The following is a 21,702-nucleotide window of genomic DNA, read 5'->3' as shown; positions in this document are numbered from 1 at the left end:
GCTGCACATCTTGCATAATGCTTGTATTTGTTTATCCAGGCTGTAATGATTGCTGCGAGGACAAAACTTTGTTCTTTCGAAGTAAAAAAATAAGTTCTTTGCGTGATATTTTGAACATGACAAATGGTTCGTTTTGTCAGAATGGAACAATAGAACGGTTAGTATTATTACAAGAAATATGTAATGACGTGTTTATTGATAGATACGGACAGATAGATACCTATGCAAGCATAAATATCACGTTGTTTATTTCGTGGATTTTTAGATTGGTAGCTGACGGAAATAACATAACCCTCTCCGACGAGGATGTTGAAATTCTAAAGAAAAACTTCAGCAAATTAAAGTATTTGTAAGTGAAACTTCTATACAATCTTCTGTGCGTACGATGCCTCGATTCTACGATTGACTTTTCTCTTGGAAGTTTGATAAGTTGGTTTAAATAAACTACTTATGTTTTATTTCTTCTGTTTGTTTCTTGGCAGAACTTCTTGTAAATACATGGTTGCATGTGAACTTGTTATAGAAGATCAAGCTTGAGTTCTATGATTGCTCTGAATAAAAGTATAGGGTTAAAATTTCTATGAAATGAACATTTCTGCCAATTTCATGACTTTCCTGTGGTTTCAGTAAACGCATTTTCGCTTAGTAAAATTCATAGAAGAAACAGTGAAAGTAATTGTTGCACGTGACAGTCAAAAAAAGTATTACATTTTTCACTATTTTTTGGAATTAACCTTTTACAAAATCGACATGTTTCTCATTAATAAATAATTTTGTAACATGGCAATTATTCTTGTTAAGTTTCTACAAAAGATTTTCCACATGTTTTATATAGGGATCTACGAAGTAATAAAATCAAGATACTGCCAGAGTTGGAAAGTTATCATCTTATAGAGATGTATGAATATCTAAACATGCTTTCATCTCACCCCACCTTAACCACCCGACCTTACCCCACCCCGAAATTACCCCACCATCTTACACCACGCCCACCACACACCACCCCGAAATTAACAGCTAAGTATGTCTGCGCCTAAATGCTTATCGTTCGCTTTGTGTAATCAGCTACAAGTACGAAAAACTACAAGCTTACACTATGACATTGCTTAAAAATTCAGGCCTAACGATTTTATTAAATTTGTTGGACGTTATGCCTGTGATGTCAAACTATTCATATTTCAGTGATAAGAGACAATTTTTTCGTTGATCACAGGCAACTGGAGAAAAACGAAATAAGTGACATTTACTTGAATTTGGATAAGTTACCAAATTTGGCAATTCTGTAAGTGTGAAGTCAATCTGCATGTCTACTTTGAACGTGTTCAAATACTGAAAATACCTACATTTACATGAACGTTTAAAATTTTTTATGCGATTATAGAAATTTGAAGGAAAACAAATTGAAAAATTTTACAAAGAATCTCGGTAAATTAAAAGCTCTGTAAGTATTACATGACGTACGCATTGACAGTTTATCTAATGGTTGATGGCTCTACGTTGCCAGTGTAAAAAAAATCACTCATAATAAAGAACATGCCTTCATTCTGTTTAATAGCATATTTATAGTCACAGTATCTTCATTTACAAATGCAATCTATCTTTTTGTTTATTTTCGTGTAGTATCCTGGCTGGTAACAAAAAATTATCCTTTATAAATTTTTCATCAAACAACTCACTGGAAATATTGTAAGTTCTTTCAAAACAAACCGCGATTTATGATCTATTTTATCATGTGACGGGATGGTACAGTCAGTAATGATTATGCAGTAGATAGTTTTCACTTAATTCCCTGGGATGAACATAACAATGACGGAAGCGGCCATATTGATGTACCAAGCTAAAGGACTTCATCAAAATTCTTTTCAATTGGTACACCAACATGGCGGAAATGACGTCAGGTGTAAACGCTCTGCAGTATTGAAGTTGAAAGTGCAAAGAACTAACTCAGTTTCAGTTTTATCAATATCAAAAGCGATAAAACAAACCAAGGTCAAAAGAATTGGAGCGATTGTTTCGGTAAAAAAAATACTGACACGCAATGTATTAACTTGTTTAAAATTAGCATTGCATATTATAAAACTTCTGAGATCATAAAAACGGTAACCGTTGATTTGCTATTGCATTCCTTAGAGAGATATAACCAGTATTGACTTTTTAAGAGTAGCCATGGCTTTTAAATATAGAGCTAAGCACAGAATCTTTATATGGTATGAAAGGATTTAGATTAATGAATTTCTGCTTATCTTATATAGACACCAGTCTACGACATTTATATTATATTTAACAATACATGCTCTTTTTAGAGATTTGAAAGGCATCAAACTGCAAGAAGCAGTTGACATAACGTAAGTGGTTAAAAAAGCAATTAAATTCAGGGACAAACTTTCAAGATAACTATTACTTGCAGGAATGGAAACATCACATGGTTTTTTGGTTTGAAGAACTTGGAAAGCTTGTACGTAGAAATGATTTTTTTCATAACTTTGCTCGATCGAAAATAATTAGATTGAAATCCTGACTATGAACTTGACTGACTGATGTTAAATTTTTAGGGATATTTCCTCAAATTCTTTGTCGGAATTACCTGAGTTTGTTTTTCAACCTCTCGGAAATTTGCTCAATTTGTAAGTTATACTCATCACCTGAAGTATCAGACAGTTAAAGCAAAAAAAGGTCCCTTTTATAGCTCAATTCATATATCTATTCGTAGGAGCATGCAACTCAATCTCTTCAGCAAATTTAAACATGACAATATTTTCGATCCTCTTGTAAATCTAAATTATCTGTAAGTATGCTGCAAAGTATTGACTTATTAGCTACTGTACATAAAATATATTATTTGCATAGCAATACATGCTTTGAGATGACTGTAGAAGCAAGACTGTATGAGTTACTAGATCATTTTCAGTACACAGTACAAAGACCTGAAAATATTGTATCAAAATAATATGTAACTATATCTCCATATTTTTTTTATATGACTTTCTTTTATAGAGACATCTCAGAAATACCAACTCTCATTTATATCAATAGGTTATGGAACAGACTAATGCGAAATCTCGTAAATCTCAAACACTTGTAAGTATTATGAAGCCTTTGCATGAAGTCCTTATCAAATATGGCGAGTCGGATATTTTGAATTGGTTTTCTAAAAACAAATGAAGGCAATATTATTCATTAAGTATTTCGAATATTCACTGTATGAAATGAAACCAAAGTCCAAGAACATAACTATTTATATGTATGAACCAAAGGGCTAAAGAAAAATCATTTTGTTAAAACTTGTTCGATTCTTTATTTATGTTGAAGAATTAAAAAGTCGAAACATGTCGGTGCTTAATAAGCATTAACAAAAAGTAATAAAATCTTTTTTCATGCAGAAAATATTTTTTCATACAGTCCGAATGGAAAAAAATATTTTTACGAAGTTTCAAAAGCAGTCCTAGGCAGAATTTGAATTTCACTTTGTAAACAAATACATTGGGAAAAAATATCACTTTTGGAACAAGGTCAAGTTATCGTAAAAAGCTGCCCGCTGCTGCAGCCAATCAGATTCCAGGAAATTAAAAAATATCATTAGGCACGCATAAATATAAATATGAATATATATGTTCAGTTATCATTGCTTTTAGTTTATCTTTGAACGTCGGTTAACTTATTTTACTATCAACTCATTTTTTATTTAGAAAAACAAATTACTTTACTGATTGCTGTTTCGTCATTGCTTATAAACCTGACGTCCATTGCATAGCACCGTCGGACACCATTGCCAGCTGTGAACGAATGATTAAATATGCTGCAATGCGTTATCTCATGTGCTTCATGGTTGTTCTAACCATTGGTGGGAATGTCTTCGCTCTGTTGCTAAGACTGGTAAAAGATGATTGCAGTCGAGTACAGAACTTGTTTATATGCAGTCTCAGTTTTAGTGACATGCTCATGGGTGTCTATTTAATTGGAATCATAAACCAAGAAATCGCGACTGAAGGAGAATATTACAAGCATGATTATCCCTGGCGAACTGGAACTCCGTGTAAAGTGTTTGGCATAATATTTGTCATATCCAGCGAGGTATGAATAAAAAAATACAAATTGTTGCAATTTATTATTGCGTATATTATGTACATAATCTTGTCTACGATGGAACTTTTTCTGATAAATGAAAGCACCACATGATACGTCAACATTTGCACATCGAAAATTAACAATTGTGTACATGCAGAAAACTGCACGAAACGTGACGTTTTTCATAGCATCTCAACCAGTAATTTCAAAAAACGACCAGCAATTGTGTTGCACGACACGAGACTTTAACTACCCAGCAATCGAATTGCATCTGACAAAAATTAAAATTTTCTGGAAAAAAAAACGTAAATAAATTTAATCAGCTGCGCACAATCATTACATTGACTCTGTGTTTCGGTAAGTGCAAAGGTATTTAAATTTTTTAAAATATTTAAAGAAAAAAGTATCTTAAATAACAGCGAAATAAAGGATGGGAGGTAAAATTTGTTCATAAAATTTGTTTGATCAAGTGTATCATGAAAATACTCGATCTTTTACAGGTATCTGTGTTTACTCTGGTATACATTGCATACGATCGTTTCTTGCACATAGCTCATGCGATGGAGTTTCGAAAGATCGACTATCGTTCGGCGGTGTTCTTACTTTTGGTAACATGGCTTGTCTGCTCTGCTATCGCCATTGTCCCAGCCATCGTGAAAACGTATTTCGTTGATGACGTCAAAAGAGTTGGATTCTACGGGGCTAACAGCATCTGTATGCCCATTCAGTTACCTGGACAGAACACAATCGCATGGGAATACTGCCTATCTATATTCGGAATACTGAATTTTATTGGTGCTGCCTATCTTATTATCGCCTATATTCAAATGTTTTACTCGTCATACAGTAGTGCAAAAGACTCCAACAACAGTAGCCGTCTCGGAGCTCATACTACCATGGCAAAGCGTTTTGCTGCTTTTGTATTTACGGATGTGTGTTGCTGGGTCCCCATTGCTATGTTGTTGTTCTTGTCTCTTGCTAGGGTTATTAACGAGACAGGCAACACTTTGTATTTGTGGTTTTCAATCTGCGTGATTCCGATCAACTCAGCCATCAATCCGATCTTATACACACTCAGCACACCGATGTTTTGGCAGAAAGTAAAGGACGTCATCAAGAAATTCACATTCCGCGTTTAAAAAAGCAAGAAACTATTTTTTTCAAATATCTTAGAAACCTCAGTCTCTAAAAATATATATTGTGCCTCAGTGTTATTAAAGAGAAAACTAATTTATCGATATGCTTTCACTTTTCTCTCACACCTGCTGGGAAATACATGGAAAAAACCGTTCTTTCCCTATGGAAACACGCCTTTCATTCGGGCAACGATTGGTCACAGCTTGTAGTATTTATCAAAATGCAGCATGTAAATTCTTTTGGATGTTTATAAGGATAAATTTTAGTTTGTCATGGTATGAAAAAACCTAATTTCAATGCACATTGTTAGAAAAACATGTTTTGGTGCACATTGTATAATGTATAAGTAAAAATACGCAATTAATTGCTTGTTTGTTTGTACTTGACATTAAAAATTATCATTAGAAAAGTAGAGTATAATTTAATTAAAGTTCTCGTGGTTACACTGGTATCTTTGTTTTAGCCTTTGACAAGAATAATTGCATCAATTATTGACCGATCAATTGACAAGAATAAAGCATTTTAGCAATGAGATAAGACGAAATTTGCCGAACGTAAGATTTCACGGGAGTCATTCTCAATGAATCGCTGCTATATACTCCCTGGCTTTGTATATTAGATTTCGCCTCATATTTTTCTCACAGATGCGAGGGCATCAGTCACCATTATCTATGTAAACTAGAAAATAACTAGAGTAAGATATTCATTCATAAAAGACAAAAATTTACTTTCGTGAAGAAAATATACATGCCTTTTTTATTGCATTTTTTACATCATTTGACAAAATTTCGGGACACTTTTTTGGCCAGTGCTCCTGGCCCAGTCCTTGCCACTGGCCCGATAGATTTTGTTGCCCACTCTGAAGCGCATGCGCTCTTGATTGTAGTCAGTGGTGTCAAGTGCTAAAGTGTCAACCATTGGTGAAAGTAACATATTTTAAACGTTTGATGGATGGAGAGCAATAATTTTTTTCTCTTTTGGTATGCCTAGTAAGAATGGAGGTACAAACTGATGCAAATGTGGAAGATGTTGATAGGGAAAGTCTTGTTAAAGAAATCGAGCAGATTCAACTGGCTCTAGGGTCTCAAACGAACGGAGCAGAATCAGAAACCATCAGAACGTCTAGATCGATCAACGTCGACATAGATGGGGATGACTCTGACGATGAGCTGGGTGAGTAGCTGGTGATAGTCTAATACTTATTGTTGTAGAATGCATGATAAGTCAGGAAGTTTAATACTAAACTAGTGAGTATTACCAATTAGAGTCTTTGACACAAGGACCACATAAATTAGGCTTGTTATATTTTTTGTAGGAGTTTGGACTTTTATTTTGTTAGACGATTACAAAAATCTTGCAGCCAGAAATTTGTTCTAACCACGTAGCTCAGCTCAGGCTGCAGCAAAACAAACAAAATACAACAAAACTCTTGCTTCATTGCACAGCACAACAATTTTCATTTGCTGCCATGGTCGAATGCTAAATCATTCGAAACATATTTGGCAAAATATGTTACACAAATTATTGTTAGATTTACTTAAGAAAATTATGCAATCCATGTAATGAATTTTCCTTTTATTTTTAAGCTATTATAAAATCGCCAGAGTACCACTCAACAAGCGATAATGAAAGATTTGTTATGAAGGTAATGAACATTCATATTGCAATATTGCACCTGACAAATTTACAAGAATTGCTTGTAAATTATGAAACTCTGTTTGAAGAAGTTTGTGAATGTTTACGGTTAGAAATCATTCGTTTTAGTCAAATTTTTTCTTTATATGTTTAGCATGTTCCTTTTGAAGTCATATCATCTGAGAGTGATGATGAAAGTCAGAGAATTGCTGATGTTCAACATTCTTACTGCAGCAATCCTCTCAATATTGAACCTGAATCATCTCTTGAATTGAATGCAGATGATGCTTATAATGCAGTGGATCAACATCAAATTTTGAGCAATGATGTAGATTTAGAAATTATGGTAGACAATCCACTGAACACCAGTCAAACTGAGCTTACTGACCATGGCTCATTGCAATTGGAAAATAACACCGATGGCAAAACTGAGAACTATTGTTTAACTGAACTTCAACCAGCTACTAATGAATCTTTACAAAATATCATTCCAACAAGTGTGGATGAAAACTTGAAATCTTACTCTACCATGTGTACAGATCCTGAGGCATTGTCTAATGATAACGAAGAGGTCTTGCTCAGTGATGAAGATGAACAATCTATTGATCAGAAACAATGCCTGAAGCTGAACAGGCAGTATCAGGTACTTTGAAAAAATTCATAAAGTTTGCAACGTTGCATCATAGTTCTTGTTACATTCTTTCTTTACATAAAAAAGCATGTATTGATAATTTTTAGTTTAGCCATTTTTTTCTTAAATAATATCTAACACATTGTTATAGACTGAAAAATTGCATACAATTTATTTCAGGCAGTAATTGAAGCTCAACTGAGAAAGATTGAAAGACTGATTACTGAGAACAAAGAAAAACAAGTAAGTATTTTTTTAAACTTTTCAACCAGCAACCAGTACCAGGACAAAGGGCAGTCAAGGGCCTAGCCAGGAGAGCAAGTAACCCCACCATATTTTATCTTATGGCAATTTCAAATTGACAGCTATAAGTTGCTTTTTCAGCACACTCTTTGTGACTTATATGGTGTGATAAGTTCAAAATTTTGAAATCAAGTTATTTGTGGTTTAATGTTCTTTTTCATGCACATCAATAGCAAAAGATTGTTTTGCTCAACTTTTCAATTTTTGTTTATAAATGAAGAAAATGTCAAAATTTTGAGTGGTGTTGATGGCCTATAGGATCATTGAGCTGCCAGTCTGTTTACATTAGCAATTTCTCTAGCAAGGATTAAGTTAAACAATTTTGATGCATTGAAAAAGTCTCTACTTCAACCATTACTATGATGTACACGTGATCTTTTTCAATCATGTCAAACCTTGCGGTGATAATGTAAAAAGCTTTTTGCTAGTGGCAATATATAGTGCATACACACTAGTAAATATAGACATGTAGACGTGGGTAAATATGTTGGAAAAAATTTATTTTTTGTCTTGCAGCATGTGAAGCAATTGATTGCAGAGCGGCATAAAATTTTTCTCTTGATTTAATTCAATTTTTTTCTTCAGCTTGGATTAACTCAAACATCCCCTGCTATGGCTAACGATGCAGAGAATTTGGATTTCAAAGGCTTGCAGTCTTTCTTGCCATATTTTAAATCACACAGGAATAAGGTGGAAACTGTTTGTTGTGACATATTTCACTATTTGTGATAAGAAATTGTATAATAAGTAAAGTATTTCTGATGCATTTCAAAAAATGAGAATGACTTTGGAAAACTATGACTCGTATGTCGTGGCCATATACGTATATTTTTCAAAATTGAAAATTGCAGTACGTAGAAAATATGTTTGCATTGTTTTTTAAAATATACGTTGCCACTCTGTGACAATACTTTCAGATTAAAGAAAATATCTAGGAATAATCATTATGACTGTTGAGAAATTCACCTATTCTAAAATTTTGATATGCATCGACTTATTTTAGCTGCTGAAAAAAATGCTTTCCTCGCAGCACTGTGATAATAGATGACCTGCCTTGTTTACGTTTTGCTGGCAGGCAGATTAATCCCAAGAGAGGATAATCATTGTTGCTAGTGTTGTCGAAAAGCACTTGATCAAATCTGCCTGTCAGCAAAACGTAAACAAGGCAAGTCATGTATTGAAGAGATAATTTCAGAAGCAATAGTAGTCAAAAGAAGCAACGATACCCAAAACAACAAACAAGAAGTCTGTATTGTAAAAATAACACGCTAAAAGTCTGTGTTGTAAAATATGTTTACTTATTTCAAACTATTTAATAAATTTGGTTTAGGGTCCTGAAGACAATGAAGATACAGTATTGCGAAAAAGTATTGACCAACCGAGTCCTTTTGAGCTTCCACCACGACCATGTAAGCGTGCATGATTTTTGTTAGTTTAGACAAAGGTTTGCTTATTTGATTTTTTGATTTAAGAAGAAGCTTCAACCTTTGATAGCTCATTAGAAGCAGTTATACATGTGTAGTGTAGAAACCAAATCTGAACTATACGAGTAGCTGCTGTGGAACTCTTCCATTGTAGCGAATACTTATTCAGGATAAATACTTCAACTGAAAGCTCTTATCAACGTTTTCTGATATAACTAAATATACAAGTATAATATATATTTGAAATTAATTTCAGTAAAAATTACTGCAATAAATAGAAAATAAAAAATTTTGAATAAAAATTATTACGATTGAAAAACGTCTATAAAGTCTTTAACTAATTAAATTGAGAGAAAATACTGAGTGATCTTATTTTCAAAGATCTGATAGCTCTCAATCTTTCGTAGTTCTAGTTGTAAATCCTGTTATATCTTAGCTCCCATAAAATAAAAAGTTTCACGAGCATATTCTAGTTTAATAACAGGAATCTTAAATATATTTTTACTGTTTCTCGTTTCTTTTTTGTGTGTTGCTAAAGTGTAAAATAGGATTTGAAGTGATTACATTTTAATGCATTACGTACCTCTTTACTTGTTAGCATATACAGCAGATAAGAGTTGTTTTTATCATCCTGTTCTCCTTTGAAAAAAATTGACAAACATCTTTTTTCTGAGCTCTGTTGAGATGTAATTGTTATTTGCTAAAATATGTAAAATAAGTATGGTTAAGTCAAGATGGTCTCTTATCTTGAACAAGAGCTTCAACCGTCCAAATGCATTCTTGAAACACTTTTAAAATAGAGAACTCAAACTAAGAGATCTATTCACGTTTTATTCCATTAATGCTATTTTACTGAGCTGACAGGAGACAGCTAAAAATATATTTTTTCTAATGTTTTACGTATTTGTTATATTTTACATTTTGTACCTCCCCGCTAAGCTCATTAACATATATTTTTCTTCTGTTCTAGGGTCAATAGAAGAAGAGAAGACTCTTTCAGATGCAGTGAAATCAGACGTACTGCAGTCTAAGATAAAGCCATTGTTACAAAAGTAAGTTGACATTGTGGAGATGTAAAATAATGATGATTTCGTTCGTAACATGTTACATCTTTTCTGATTCAAACATATCTAGTGTTGTAATAGTTTGCCTGCTCTTCAATTTCAAACACAAATAGTTGTAATTCTTAAGGGTTTGATTGTTGTTTGAAACTTTGTAGACGTTAATAATTGTTGTATGTTTGCATTTATGTAGTTTTTGATGTAATAAATTGTCCTGTATTGATTATCTCAGTTCAAAGTATAGTGGGTGATGATTTTGAAATAGTATATGATATGTATATGATTTGTTTTCGAACTGTGTCGGGTACTAATTTTATGGTCAATATTGTCGTTTTACTACTAAAACATTTCAGAGTCTTATAAATACCAAACAAAAACTCGTGGCTAGCTTGCAGATTATGTTAAGCTTGACAATGTTGCCTTTCCAGAGTTGAAGCTCTTACTCCAAAACCAAGAAAAACGCCCGAGGAAGAAAAAGAACTCGAAGAATTAAATATGGCAATAGATCGTCTTAAGTATGTTTCACTTGGTTCGTGTTAAATGTATGGTGATTATTTATATACCATTATTTGACCTGTCTAAATGTTACATACATAGTGATTATTTACATGTCATCATTTTACCTGTCAACATGCTATAAATGCATAGTAATTATTTACATGTCATCATTTCACCTGTCTGCATGTGAACTGCATGGTGATTGTTACATACCATTATTTCACCTGTCTAAATGTTACATACATAATGATTATTTACATGTCATCATTTTACCTGTCTAAATGTTACATACATAGTGATTATTTACATGTCATCATTTCACCTGTCTGCATGTGAACTGCATGGTGATTGTTACATACCATTATTTCACCTGTCTAAATGTTACATACATAGTGATTATTTACATGTCATCATTTTACCTGTCTAAATGTTACATACATAGTGATTATTAAAATACCATTATTTGACCTGTCTAAATGTTACATACATAGTGATTATTAAAATACCATCATTTCACCTGTCTAAATGTTACATACATAGTGATTATTAAAATACCATCATTTCACCTGTCTGAATGTTAAATGCATGGTGATTATTAAAATACCATTATTTCACCTGTTTAAATGTTACATACATAGTGATTATTAAAATACCATCATTTCACCTGTCTGAATATTAAATGCGTGGTGATTATTAAAATACCATCATTTCACCTGTCTGAATGTTAAATGTGTGGTGATTATTAAAATACCATCATTTCACCTGTCTGAATATTAAATGCGTGGTGATTATTAAAATACCATCATTTCACCTGTCTGAATATTAAATGCGTGGTGATTATTAAAATACCATCATTTCACCTGTCTGAATATTAAATGCGTGGTGATTATTAAAATACCATCATTTCACCTGTCTGAATGTTAAATGCATGGTGATTATTAAAATACCATTATTTCACCTGTTTAAATGTTACATACATAGTGATTATTAAAATACCATCATTTCACCTGTCTGAATATTAAATACATGGTGATTGTTAAAATACCATTATTTCATCTGTCAACATGTTAAATACATGGTGATTATTAAAATACCATTATTTCATCTGTCAACATGTTAAATACATGGTAATTGTAAAATACCATTATTTCATCTGTCAACATGTTAAATACATGGTAATTGTTAAAATACCATCATTTCGCCTGTCTGAATGTTAAATACATGGTAATTATTAAAATGTCATCATTTCACATGTTTGTATCTGTAACCATGTCTTTTAATGTAAGTACGAATATAGACCATGTCATTTAAAACATTAAACTGTACCTTTTCAAACAGCTCATTGTAAAGTATAATTATCTTACAGTTGCTTTAAAAAATACTCTCAATAATTAAAATGTTTTACTTTTTTTCTTCCTTACAGAAACCTTTCCCTGACTGATTTGATACACGATTTTACTGATAATATCGATTTTGAAGATATCTCAAATAAAGTGGTAAGCCTTGATGGCGTCTATTTTAACAAACATTTCATGTATTGGTTTCATGGTATGCACTGTTAAAAATCAGAGCGCTTTATCACTGGCAACAAATGTGTTGCTTTTGGTTTAGTTAAAGTCTTACCTATTTGGTAGAAAAGTATTTAACTAGCTATGTACGTTTTAGTTGCCAATGCGCTCACCGCAGCAGTGTCAGGTATACTGGTACAATAAACTTCATCCATTTTTAAACCACACAAAGTGGACTAAAGAAGAGGATAAACTATTGTTGTCATTGGCTGAGAAAAGCACAGGCGGAAACTGGGAAACAATTGCATTGGAGCTTAAGGTATTGTTTAAAACGGAACTCAATGCAATTGAACGTTTCATGTTGAACTTGTCATATATATTAAACGCATTTTCAATATGGGAAGTGGTGAAAAGAAATATAAATACTTAAAGTAAATGGGAAGATGTGTAAGTGAGGTTTTGAATTTGTATAAAGCCGACGTGCTTTGCGAATCAAAGTAAGCGAAAACTTTGTCATTCATATGTGTATGTATCTTGTAAAGATGGCTGTATTTCTGTTGGCCTTTCTCAATGTATTTTGTCTTGATGAGTTTTGATGCGCCTGGAATTTTTTTCTTATGATGTTTTTGTTTAATGTTTGAAGTTTGTGGAATACAATATTTGCAATTTGTTCATTGTTCATATGTTTAATCGCCATTGTAAGGCTACCCATATGTACGCTCTATGTACCTATTTTTACGTACATTATTTTATATCTTGTTTCATTACCATCTCTTTCAAACTTTAGACAAATCGTTCACCTTCTCAGTGTTTACACAGATATCAAAAGAGCCTAAACAAGAACTTTTTGAAAAGGTAGATAGGTATTACTTATACGTTTTTGTCGTCTTATTTCTATGATCGTACGATTTGATGAAACACTCTCTAACAAAAATATGTAAACCTTGACGTTGCAGCTTTTGGATAGGTAAACACATAACTAATCCTAATTTGAGTATGGCTGCAGTAGCGTATTTTGAATATATTTCCAATAAAGTATACAGTCTGGCTAATCGATAATATATTGACTATAGTGGTAGTGTTCGCTGCTGCTATGTATTCTGACCTATCTTAGATCCAGTGTGACCATATATGTATAGTATTTTATCAAAAAGGCGTTGATTTGCGCAGAATGCTTCCCCCTGTTTCAAATGTTTCAATCAATTATTGCAGGGGGGGCTGTTTAAGCTCACCGGAGCGGATCTGATAATAAAATTACCAAGTCTGGGAACACGACTTAGATCTGTGACTGACTGGGTAGTTACTGAGTTCTATATACTTAGTTTAGCTTGCAGACCATTGTCATGATTAGTTTTAATTTCGTAATACATTACACAACACGCTTTTCCCTTTTCCACTGTCCATAGTTATACGATATTTTTGTTTCAGTAAATGGGATGCAGAAGAAGACCGACGGCTTCTTGAAGCAGTGAAAATTTGTGGCTATGGAGCTTGGGCGAAAGGTGACAAAATATTTGTTTTCATTTGACGTCAAAACGGCCATGTTGGTAGGTTGTAGCAAAGTGCCGATGCTCAACAGATCATGTAATCAACTTAAATTCTTGTCACTATACAACAATTACTATGCATATAATATATTAAATAATGAAATATATTATTAATTCGTATAATTATTTTTCTCACTTCATAATCGTTCTAAATGTAAAATATGGGTTTTCCGCCAACATGGCGAGCGGTCTGAACACTCTATATAATATAGTGCTTGCAAAATTTCTATTTCGTTGACATTGTGGACATTGTCATGTTTTATTCACGTGTCATGTTTTATTCACGTGTCACGTATTATTCACGTGTCACTTATATATGTGTAAAAAATAGGAATCTTCAGGAGGCGGATTTTGGGGAGAGAAGATAGGATCTTTGGGAGAATTAGCATTCAGCCGTGATATTGTATTCCAAATTCAAGACAATTTTTCTTCATTTAGTTTCTACTTTTTTGGATGGCCGTACAGGAGCACAATGTATGCATCGCTATGTAAAGTCAGTGAACCCTTTGATTAAAAAAGGGAAATGGAACAGGGAAGAGGATAAAGTGAGTCTTCAATATTTACGTTTTACTCAAGTTTTATCTGTTGTATGTTCAACAAAGGGGACAATTTAGTAACTAATTACGCATTTTGTTCAGATATTTGTCCCGCGAAATTTTGTGCTAGCTGTTCGTTCAATGTGAAAACCAATGCAAGCTCGTTTTTTTGCACATGTTGCACAAAACCCCCAACTTCTGTGCAACACGTGTATTCTTTGTGCTAGCTGTTCGCTCAATGTGAAAACCACTGCAAGCTCGTTTTTTTGCACATGTTGCACAAAACCCCCAACTTCTGTGCAACACGTGTATTCTTTGTGCTAGCTGTTCGCTCAATGTGAAAACCACTGCAAGCTCGTTTTTGCACATGTTGCACAAAACCCCAACTGCAACTGTGCAATTCGTGTATTCTTTGTGCGAGCTGTTCGTCAATGCGAAAACCTGTGCAAGCGTGTATTTTTTGCAGCTGTTCGCACAAAACCCCAACTTCATGTTGCACAACAACTTGTATTATTTTGTGCTAGCTGTTCGTTCAATGAAAACCAATGCAAGCTCGTTTTTGCACATGTTGCACAAAGCCCCCAACTTCTGTGCAACACGTGTATTCTTTGTGCGAGCTGTTCGCTCAATGTGAAAACCACTGCAAGCTCTTTTTTGCACATGTTGCACAAAACCCCCAACTTCTGTGCAACACGTGTATTCTTTGTGCGAGCTGTTCGCTCAATGTGAAAACCACTGCAAGCTCTTTTTGCACATGTTGCACAAAGCCCCCAACTTCTGTGCAACACGTGTATTCTTTGTGCGAGCTGTTCGCTCAATGTGAAAACCACTGCAAAACTTTGTGAGCTGTTCGCTCAATGAAAACCACTGCAATGTTGCACAAAACCCCAACTGTGCAACACGTGTATTCTTTGTGCGAGCTGTTCGCTCAATGTGAAAACCACTGCAAGCTCGTTTTTTTGCACATGTTGCACAAAGCCCCCAACTTCTGTGCAACACGTGTATTCTTTTCCCAATTTTCTGGATCAACTTTCACCGACGACATCATCTACAACGTTATCACGACTATTACGCTCAGACTAATCAATGTTGTTTGTCGTAGTTGCTCCGTAAAGGCGTTCAAACATTTGGCTTCAACTGGTTTAAAATTAGGAATCTTTTACCCAGAAGAACAGACGCGCAAATTAGAGAAAGGTTAGTGTTGTACTATGTACGTAACGTTTCGCCAAACTCATCGTTTATGTGTATTGTAAACTTATATTATTGTTATACATATGGCAAAACATTTTCCATCGCAGGATTTTAACGTGTTTATCTTGAGCAATATGCCAATCGCCCTTTGCATGGTTTTAAAGAAACTATTTATAACTATATTTTACTATCTTTGTTGCTCGGTGTGATAATAAACTTCGGTAAAATATCAGACCTTAAGCTGCTGTTGTGATATTTTGTAATTATCTCAATGAAAATGTCAGTAATGTTGAAATATTTAACTTTTGTATGTGAAATCAAAGTCTGCATTTGAAATTAACGTACTCAACATATTAGCATGATGGTATATATGAAACATTAGCAATCAAAACATTGGTCTTTTTATAACTGTTGATTTTTTTGCTTTCAGATGGCAAGACGTTCTCGATCCGAATCTCTGTAAGTATGCCTTTTCAAAAGAGGAAGATGAAATGTTGCTAAAACTTGTAGAGGAACAAAATTCAGGTATAAGTACCGAGATTATAAGTTTCAAAAGTCAAAACTTCATTTTGTACTGATTATTGAAAACTCAGAACTTGCTTGAAAAATGTAACTACATCGTACATTGATTACCATATTTCTGGCAATTGAAATGTTTTCCATTTCTCAATATTTTCATACTCTCTTCTCTGCTCCCCCCTGAATCTATTTAAAAAAATTTTCTTTGTGAAACAGGCTTGAAAAATTGGTCAGGTATCGCCAAAAGAATGCCTGGCAGAACTGATAACGCGTGTCGAAGAAGATGGTTTGTATTGACAAAAAATGATCCTAAGGTGGGTGAAATTAGAGTAGGTTGAATCTGTTAAACTAAAACATACTTTAAAGGAATGTGGAAATGTAGTTTTCAGTTGTTTTGCTCGTGAACAATATGGAAATTGTATCTTACGTTTTTAACGGAATTGATGTTCGTGCTCGGATAGAATACGATTATGGCAGGGGCGGATGCTCATTTGACAGGAGGGGGTAAAGATATTTCAAGGGATGTGCATCGTTATCCCAGCTAAAGTTGCAAGGGTGAAGGGCCTCGGGTTATGGTAGATTTTTAGGCGTACAGATGAGTGAGCCGTGCGCAAAGAAAGTGCTATTAGCCTTTTAAAAAAATTCATATGTTTTTTGTTAACGAATGCATACTAATTTATTTCGATTTTACTGTTTCAATGAAAACGCGCATGGTAGTAACTCAATTGCAAATAGTGGTGGTATAAAATACGTACTTGCCTTTGAAATGATAAGTTCCACTTTATACTCAGTCTTACTGTACTATTTCCTCACCTCTAATACTGTTGTAATAATAGTTTACAGTACATAATACCATTTTAGAATTTTTCCCTGGGTAGGGGGTGTTAGAGAATTTTGAGAGGTGCACAACCCCTTGGATTATGGTTCATGTTCAGCGGTCATCACGCATGAAAAAAATTTATGTGTGTATGAACTACAACTATAGCATTAATTATGATGAATAATTCTTTTCACATTTCTAGACAAAGAAACATCTCAAGTTGCAGAAAATTGTAAAAGATAAATTAGTGAATAATTTCTCTCGTCGCTCAGCTGATAGAACCGAGATTGGGCCGGAAGTAAGTGTTTGCGACATTGTATTTTTCGCCAAGTTTTAAATCTTTAATAGAAATTTACAATAAACAAATTCATATTCACATTCTTAAAAGATGTCAAACCTCCCGCAGCAGCTTTCTCATGTTCAACATTAAAGCACAGGTTTTTGTTTTTGCATATTACGTAGATATAAAATACTCGTTTTTTTTAAGAATACAATTTTTGCTTAATCATTCCGTCCGGAAGATAATTTTTTTAATCGAGATGATTTCCTCATTGTATTTTAGGATTTTCATGAGCCAGAGTTGTCTGAACAAGTAAGTGTGAGTTTGTGTTGCTCTATGTCTTGAGTGCCATCAGGATTTGGGGTGTATAAAATTTGTATGTATATCGCTTGCGCATTACTATTACTTACTAGCATTAGAATTTGAAATTTAACATTATTCTGAGCTCAATATGGTCTAAATAAGAAATATTATACTAGTCGTGTTCATTTGATGTTTTTGAACTTAAATATATATACTATAAAGTTCTATGAAACAAAGTCATACTTTTGCTTTGAACAAATAATTTCAAGCAAATTTAGAAGTTTCCATTCGTAGTTAAAGGTTAAGTGTCTATAGTTCGTCATCACGTTGGATGTTAGATAATGAGATTCTCAGATGAAAATAAAAGTTCCTTGCGTAATTATTATCATTGCATGTTAATTTTCGTGCATCGTTTCCTCCATATTATCATTCTAAATATATTTTAGGAGCAAGAATCTTTAAATTATAATCAAGTTCAACCCCAACGATCGTCAAGGAAAAATCCCTCTAAGAAAGTTGTTGGTTTAGAGGCTCCAAAAAGAAAAGAAACAAAATCATTGCAGACAGAGCAGACTTCTAAATTAGCACAAAAAACTGTCGGCGAGCAAAAGCAGGTACGTATATAGCTGGATTGATCACTTCCCTCTGACGTAAACGTGCTCAGATTTAACTCGGAAAAGATTTTTGTGCGAGTAAATTTTGCCTTAAACTTGGCTCAACTCGAGTCTTGAAACAACGTATTTTAAAAAAAAATTATTTAGGAAATAAAGATTTTCTGTGCGAGAAAGTTTGGGAGAAACGAGACTGTTGGTTGACAGCTCTGTTGGCTGGAGATTTTGAAAGAGTATTTAAGACTAAAATTTCCCAGTAGGATTTGCTTTAAAGTTTTTTAAAATGGAAATATATTTTAAGTTATGTATTCTGACCTGCCCTGGTTATGCTATGTATATGAGAGTTTCGTATTTTATTCATAATACCAACGAAATAGCACATCAGTCGTACAGCAATCGTTGAAATCGAGATGCTCCGTGACTTGACACAGTCTTGAACTTGTTAATACTTACTGCTTTCGACTTTGCACTACGTACGTAGGTATGAGACTGTTTGAATAGTTGCTATGTAACGTAACTTAAAGTATTTTTCTATAGAAGCGACGTCAGTGTCATGCAAGCCCAAATGGAGAGCAAAGTATGGGGGGAAAGTTGCTTGTGATGAAGAGAAAGAAAAATTCAAAGTCAAAGTGCCAGCCTAAAAAAACAAAAAAACCTCCACAAAAAGTTAAAATTCTTGCACCATGTCCATCTGTGGTGACACAAGCGTCTTCGCTACCGAATGGAATGCCTACATCCTTGTTGACACAGTTCTCAGTTCTTTTGCAGGTATTCTCCTGCATGTCATATGGAGCATTTGTCGAGAAGCTGCTATCTATGGCGATTTTTGTGTAATGAGTATTAGCAACATTACAGTTGATGAGAGTTTGACATTTCGTTATTGATATCATAGTCACCTCAATATGCCGAAAGAAACTTTTTAAATCATTCCATGTCATATGATTGGCTCGCATGCTCCAATTGCATCTTACGCGTATGGAAGACATTATTTTAATGGCAATGTAGTCGTTGTGAGGCGGTTCACGTACTGGTCAATGGAACATAGCCAACTTTAAGTTATCAGTTCAAAATGAATTTATATAATATGATAAAATTCGATCCTGTTAACAAGCCCTCTATAAGTGTCTGGGAGGCAAGACATTCTCCCAAAGAGCATATTTATGCAATTCATTTGAGAGAATTACCATGTACTGTGTATTGTTGGGGTGGATAATTCTACATTCTATTCTATTAGAAGTTTTTGTGTATATGAATATATACATAAATTTATATGAGTTTTTCATGCCTGTTTTTTTTCTTTAGGCATTTCATGTTGACGTGAGTGGGGTGTTACAAAAAACATCCAGTGAAACCGCTCAACAATCAAACTTGGGTCTTTCTGCCAATCTAGGCACGGGTGAAACTTCTTCCACACAGGCAACATCAACGTTAACTAAAACCGACTCTCAAGATATGGCAAAGACATCTTCTGTTCCACCAGTTAGGGATAGACAAGAATTGCAATCTCATTCTTCTCATTCAAGCACAAATATCAACGAGACTGAACTCTCACAAGAATGCTCCAGCTCAATCCCAATAAATCAATCCCTTGAAAGTAATAATGAGAATGAGCAAATTTCTATTGAAAATTGCAAACATGCGTCTGAAAATACGAACAAGTTACATGAAAATCCAGGCAGGAAAACTGTTGAAAGAAGGCCATCCAATAAACTTGACAAGGCTGATACCCTACCAGCCAACATATCTCATGCAAACAATATATGTCAAATGAAATCAGGAAAGAAACGATCGTATGACGGAAATTCCACATCTTCTGGTGATGTCACAGTAAATGTTTCACCAAAACGTTATCCTAAGAGACGTAGACTTAATCAACATGAAATCAATTACAATGAAAATTTGAGTGATAAAGAGAACAGTGATTCAGCAATGACTGAATTTGATCCAAGTACACAAAAAGGAAGTGTTAGGAAATCCACGGTTATTGGTAGATCATGTGACCCGATATCTGGTATCGCTAACAATATCGTTGGTGCTACCATGAGTGGTGTTGCTACGACCTCTAGTGGTGTTGCTACCAGAATGAGTGGTGTTGCTACGACCTCGAGTGGTGTTGCTACGACCTCGAGTGGTGTTGCTACGACCTCTAGTGGTGTTGCTACCAGAATGAGTGGTGTTGCTACGACCTCTAGTGGTGTTGCTACCAGAATGAGTGGTGTTGCTACGACCTCTAGTGGTGTTGCTACGACCTCGAGTGGTGTTGCTACGACCTCTAGTGGTGTTGCTACCAGAATGAGTGGTGTTGCTACCAGAATGAGTGGTGTTGCTACCAGAATGAGTGGTGTTGCTACGACCTCTAGTGGTGTTGCTACCAGAATGAGTGGTGTTGCTACGACCACGAGTGGTGTTTCTACCACCATGAGTGGTGTTGCTACGACTTCGAGTGGTGTTGCTACCAGTAGCATCGCTGCGAATATCAATGTTAACAAAACTAGTGGTGTTTGTACAAATACTGGTGCTGTTGCAAACACAGAACTTGGTTGCAGCCCTTATTTTCACGTAAAAAGAGTAGCGGTCAATGGTCAGAATACAATTCCTAAAGTACCAGCCGTTCCTCCTTTGCCGCCTTCCGCCACTACTTTAAACGCTTTCAAAACATTGTTGACTTTAAGAAAGGATCTACAAATGCGAGCCAACCGCGTGGAAACTTCTCTATTTACCAATAACGAAAGTGAAACGGCTGTCCAGCAACATTCAGGTGAGAACGTACATTTTAGAAACTCTCAAAAACCAGGTGATGATTCTTTGTTACTTTTGGCCAACTCTAAACAAACGTCGTTCGTCGATTATCGAAATATGATCGCATACCAGCAACTTCTGAACCGGTTTAAAGGTCTTTTTATGTGGCCTGGTTTTTGTCCCTTGTGAATCCGTCAATTTCGAAGGCCAGTGGGGAAAAACCAAAAAAGAACAAGAAAAGACGTACAAACAAATGTTTAAATAGTAGAATTTCCTAACCCCCCTCCCCCCACACATTTGTGATTGGTCACACGTGGCAATAACTGCTACAAATAAATTATATCTTAATATAATATCCTCAGATGTTTAATCATCAAATGAAAACCACCTGTAAGTAAGTACAGTAAATACTTTATATACCTATAATCGTCGATTCACAATTTTTACTTTTTCTATTTACGAGATTGTTGTGGTTTTAACTCTACGTGTTTATTTCTTCCCATCTCTGTTGATACGTGTTTTTGTTGTTGTTGATTTTTAGTTGTTGTTGCTGTTATTGTTGTTTATCCTTAACCGCTAATACTTGAAATAAATGTTGTAAGCGTAGAGTGTTATTTATGCTACTTAACATGACGTCACTCACTAGTTGTCAAACAGCTGGTAAAGTTTAATGCGCGCTAGTAATGTGCCTCGAAAGATTTATTAGAATCTAAATGACAGCTTTACTATGTTTGTGGAAATATTATTGTGCCTTGCACTGTTCCTTTAGACGTTTGACCTGAAATACCTTGCCCAGACAATTTCTTTAGTGGAGTGGACGAATTGTACCTATTTTGTGCAAAGATGGATTTTTGATTATTTTGCAGAGGTGCCCTAATTTGGATTAACTTTGTG

The 21,702-nt window shown here is 34.4% G+C and overlaps 2 protein-coding genes across 2 annotated transcripts in view; both read left to right on the top strand.

The window, feature by feature from the left end:
* The window catches only part of LOC124447119 (relaxin receptor 1-like), a 28,651-nt gene extending 23,006 nt beyond the window's left edge, over positions 1 to 5,645 (top strand). The window contains exons 4-16 of the mRNA XM_046998014.1: positions 40 to 157; positions 266 to 349; positions 836 to 898; positions 1,214 to 1,282; positions 1,382 to 1,441; positions 1,621 to 1,686; positions 2,304 to 2,345; positions 2,408 to 2,455; positions 2,553 to 2,624; positions 2,711 to 2,785; positions 2,995 to 3,078; positions 3,687 to 4,071; positions 4,566 to 5,645. Of these exons, the coding sequence (XP_046853970.1) occupies positions 40 to 157; positions 266 to 349; positions 836 to 898; positions 1,214 to 1,282; positions 1,382 to 1,441; positions 1,621 to 1,686; positions 2,304 to 2,345; positions 2,408 to 2,455; positions 2,553 to 2,624; positions 2,711 to 2,785; positions 2,995 to 3,078; positions 3,687 to 4,071; positions 4,566 to 5,204 (1,805 nt within the window). The 3' untranslated portion in view covers positions 5,205 to 5,645. The remainder of the gene's footprint in view (positions 1 to 39; positions 158 to 265; positions 350 to 835; positions 899 to 1,213; positions 1,283 to 1,381; positions 1,442 to 1,620; positions 1,687 to 2,303; positions 2,346 to 2,407; positions 2,456 to 2,552; positions 2,625 to 2,710; positions 2,786 to 2,994; positions 3,079 to 3,686; positions 4,072 to 4,565) is intronic.
* Positions 5,646 to 6,107: 462 nt separating this feature from the next.
* On the top strand, positions 6,108 to 21,267 carry LOC124445618. Its single transcript, XM_046996357.1, has 21 exons — positions 6,108 to 6,375; positions 6,789 to 6,847; positions 6,992 to 7,480; positions 7,649 to 7,711; positions 8,357 to 8,461; positions 9,102 to 9,180; positions 10,166 to 10,247; positions 10,685 to 10,771; positions 12,178 to 12,250; positions 12,420 to 12,581; positions 13,050 to 13,117; positions 13,691 to 13,764; positions 14,248 to 14,354; positions 15,448 to 15,539; positions 15,967 to 16,061; positions 16,272 to 16,369; positions 17,078 to 17,173; positions 17,438 to 17,467; positions 17,905 to 18,072; positions 18,607 to 18,837; positions 19,372 to 21,267. The coding sequence occupies exons 1-21, from the start codon at positions 6,198 to 6,200 to the stop codon at positions 20,995 to 20,997; spliced, it is 4,062 nt and encodes a 1,353-aa protein (XP_046852313.1). The 5' UTR covers positions 6,108 to 6,197; the 3' UTR covers positions 20,998 to 21,267.
* The last annotated feature ends 435 nt before the right edge of the window (positions 21,268 to 21,702 follow it).

The sequence above is a fragment of the Xenia sp. Carnegie-2017 genome, unplaced genomic scaffold, assembly GCF_021976095.1.
Source record: "Xenia sp. Carnegie-2017 unplaced genomic scaffold, XeniaSp_v1 HiC_scaffold_22, whole genome shotgun sequence".
NCBI classification, from domain to species: Eukaryota; Metazoa; Cnidaria; class Anthozoa; order Malacalcyonacea; family Xeniidae; genus Xenia; species Xenia sp. Carnegie-2017.
This window is presented reverse-complemented; position numbering and strand designations above follow the sequence as displayed.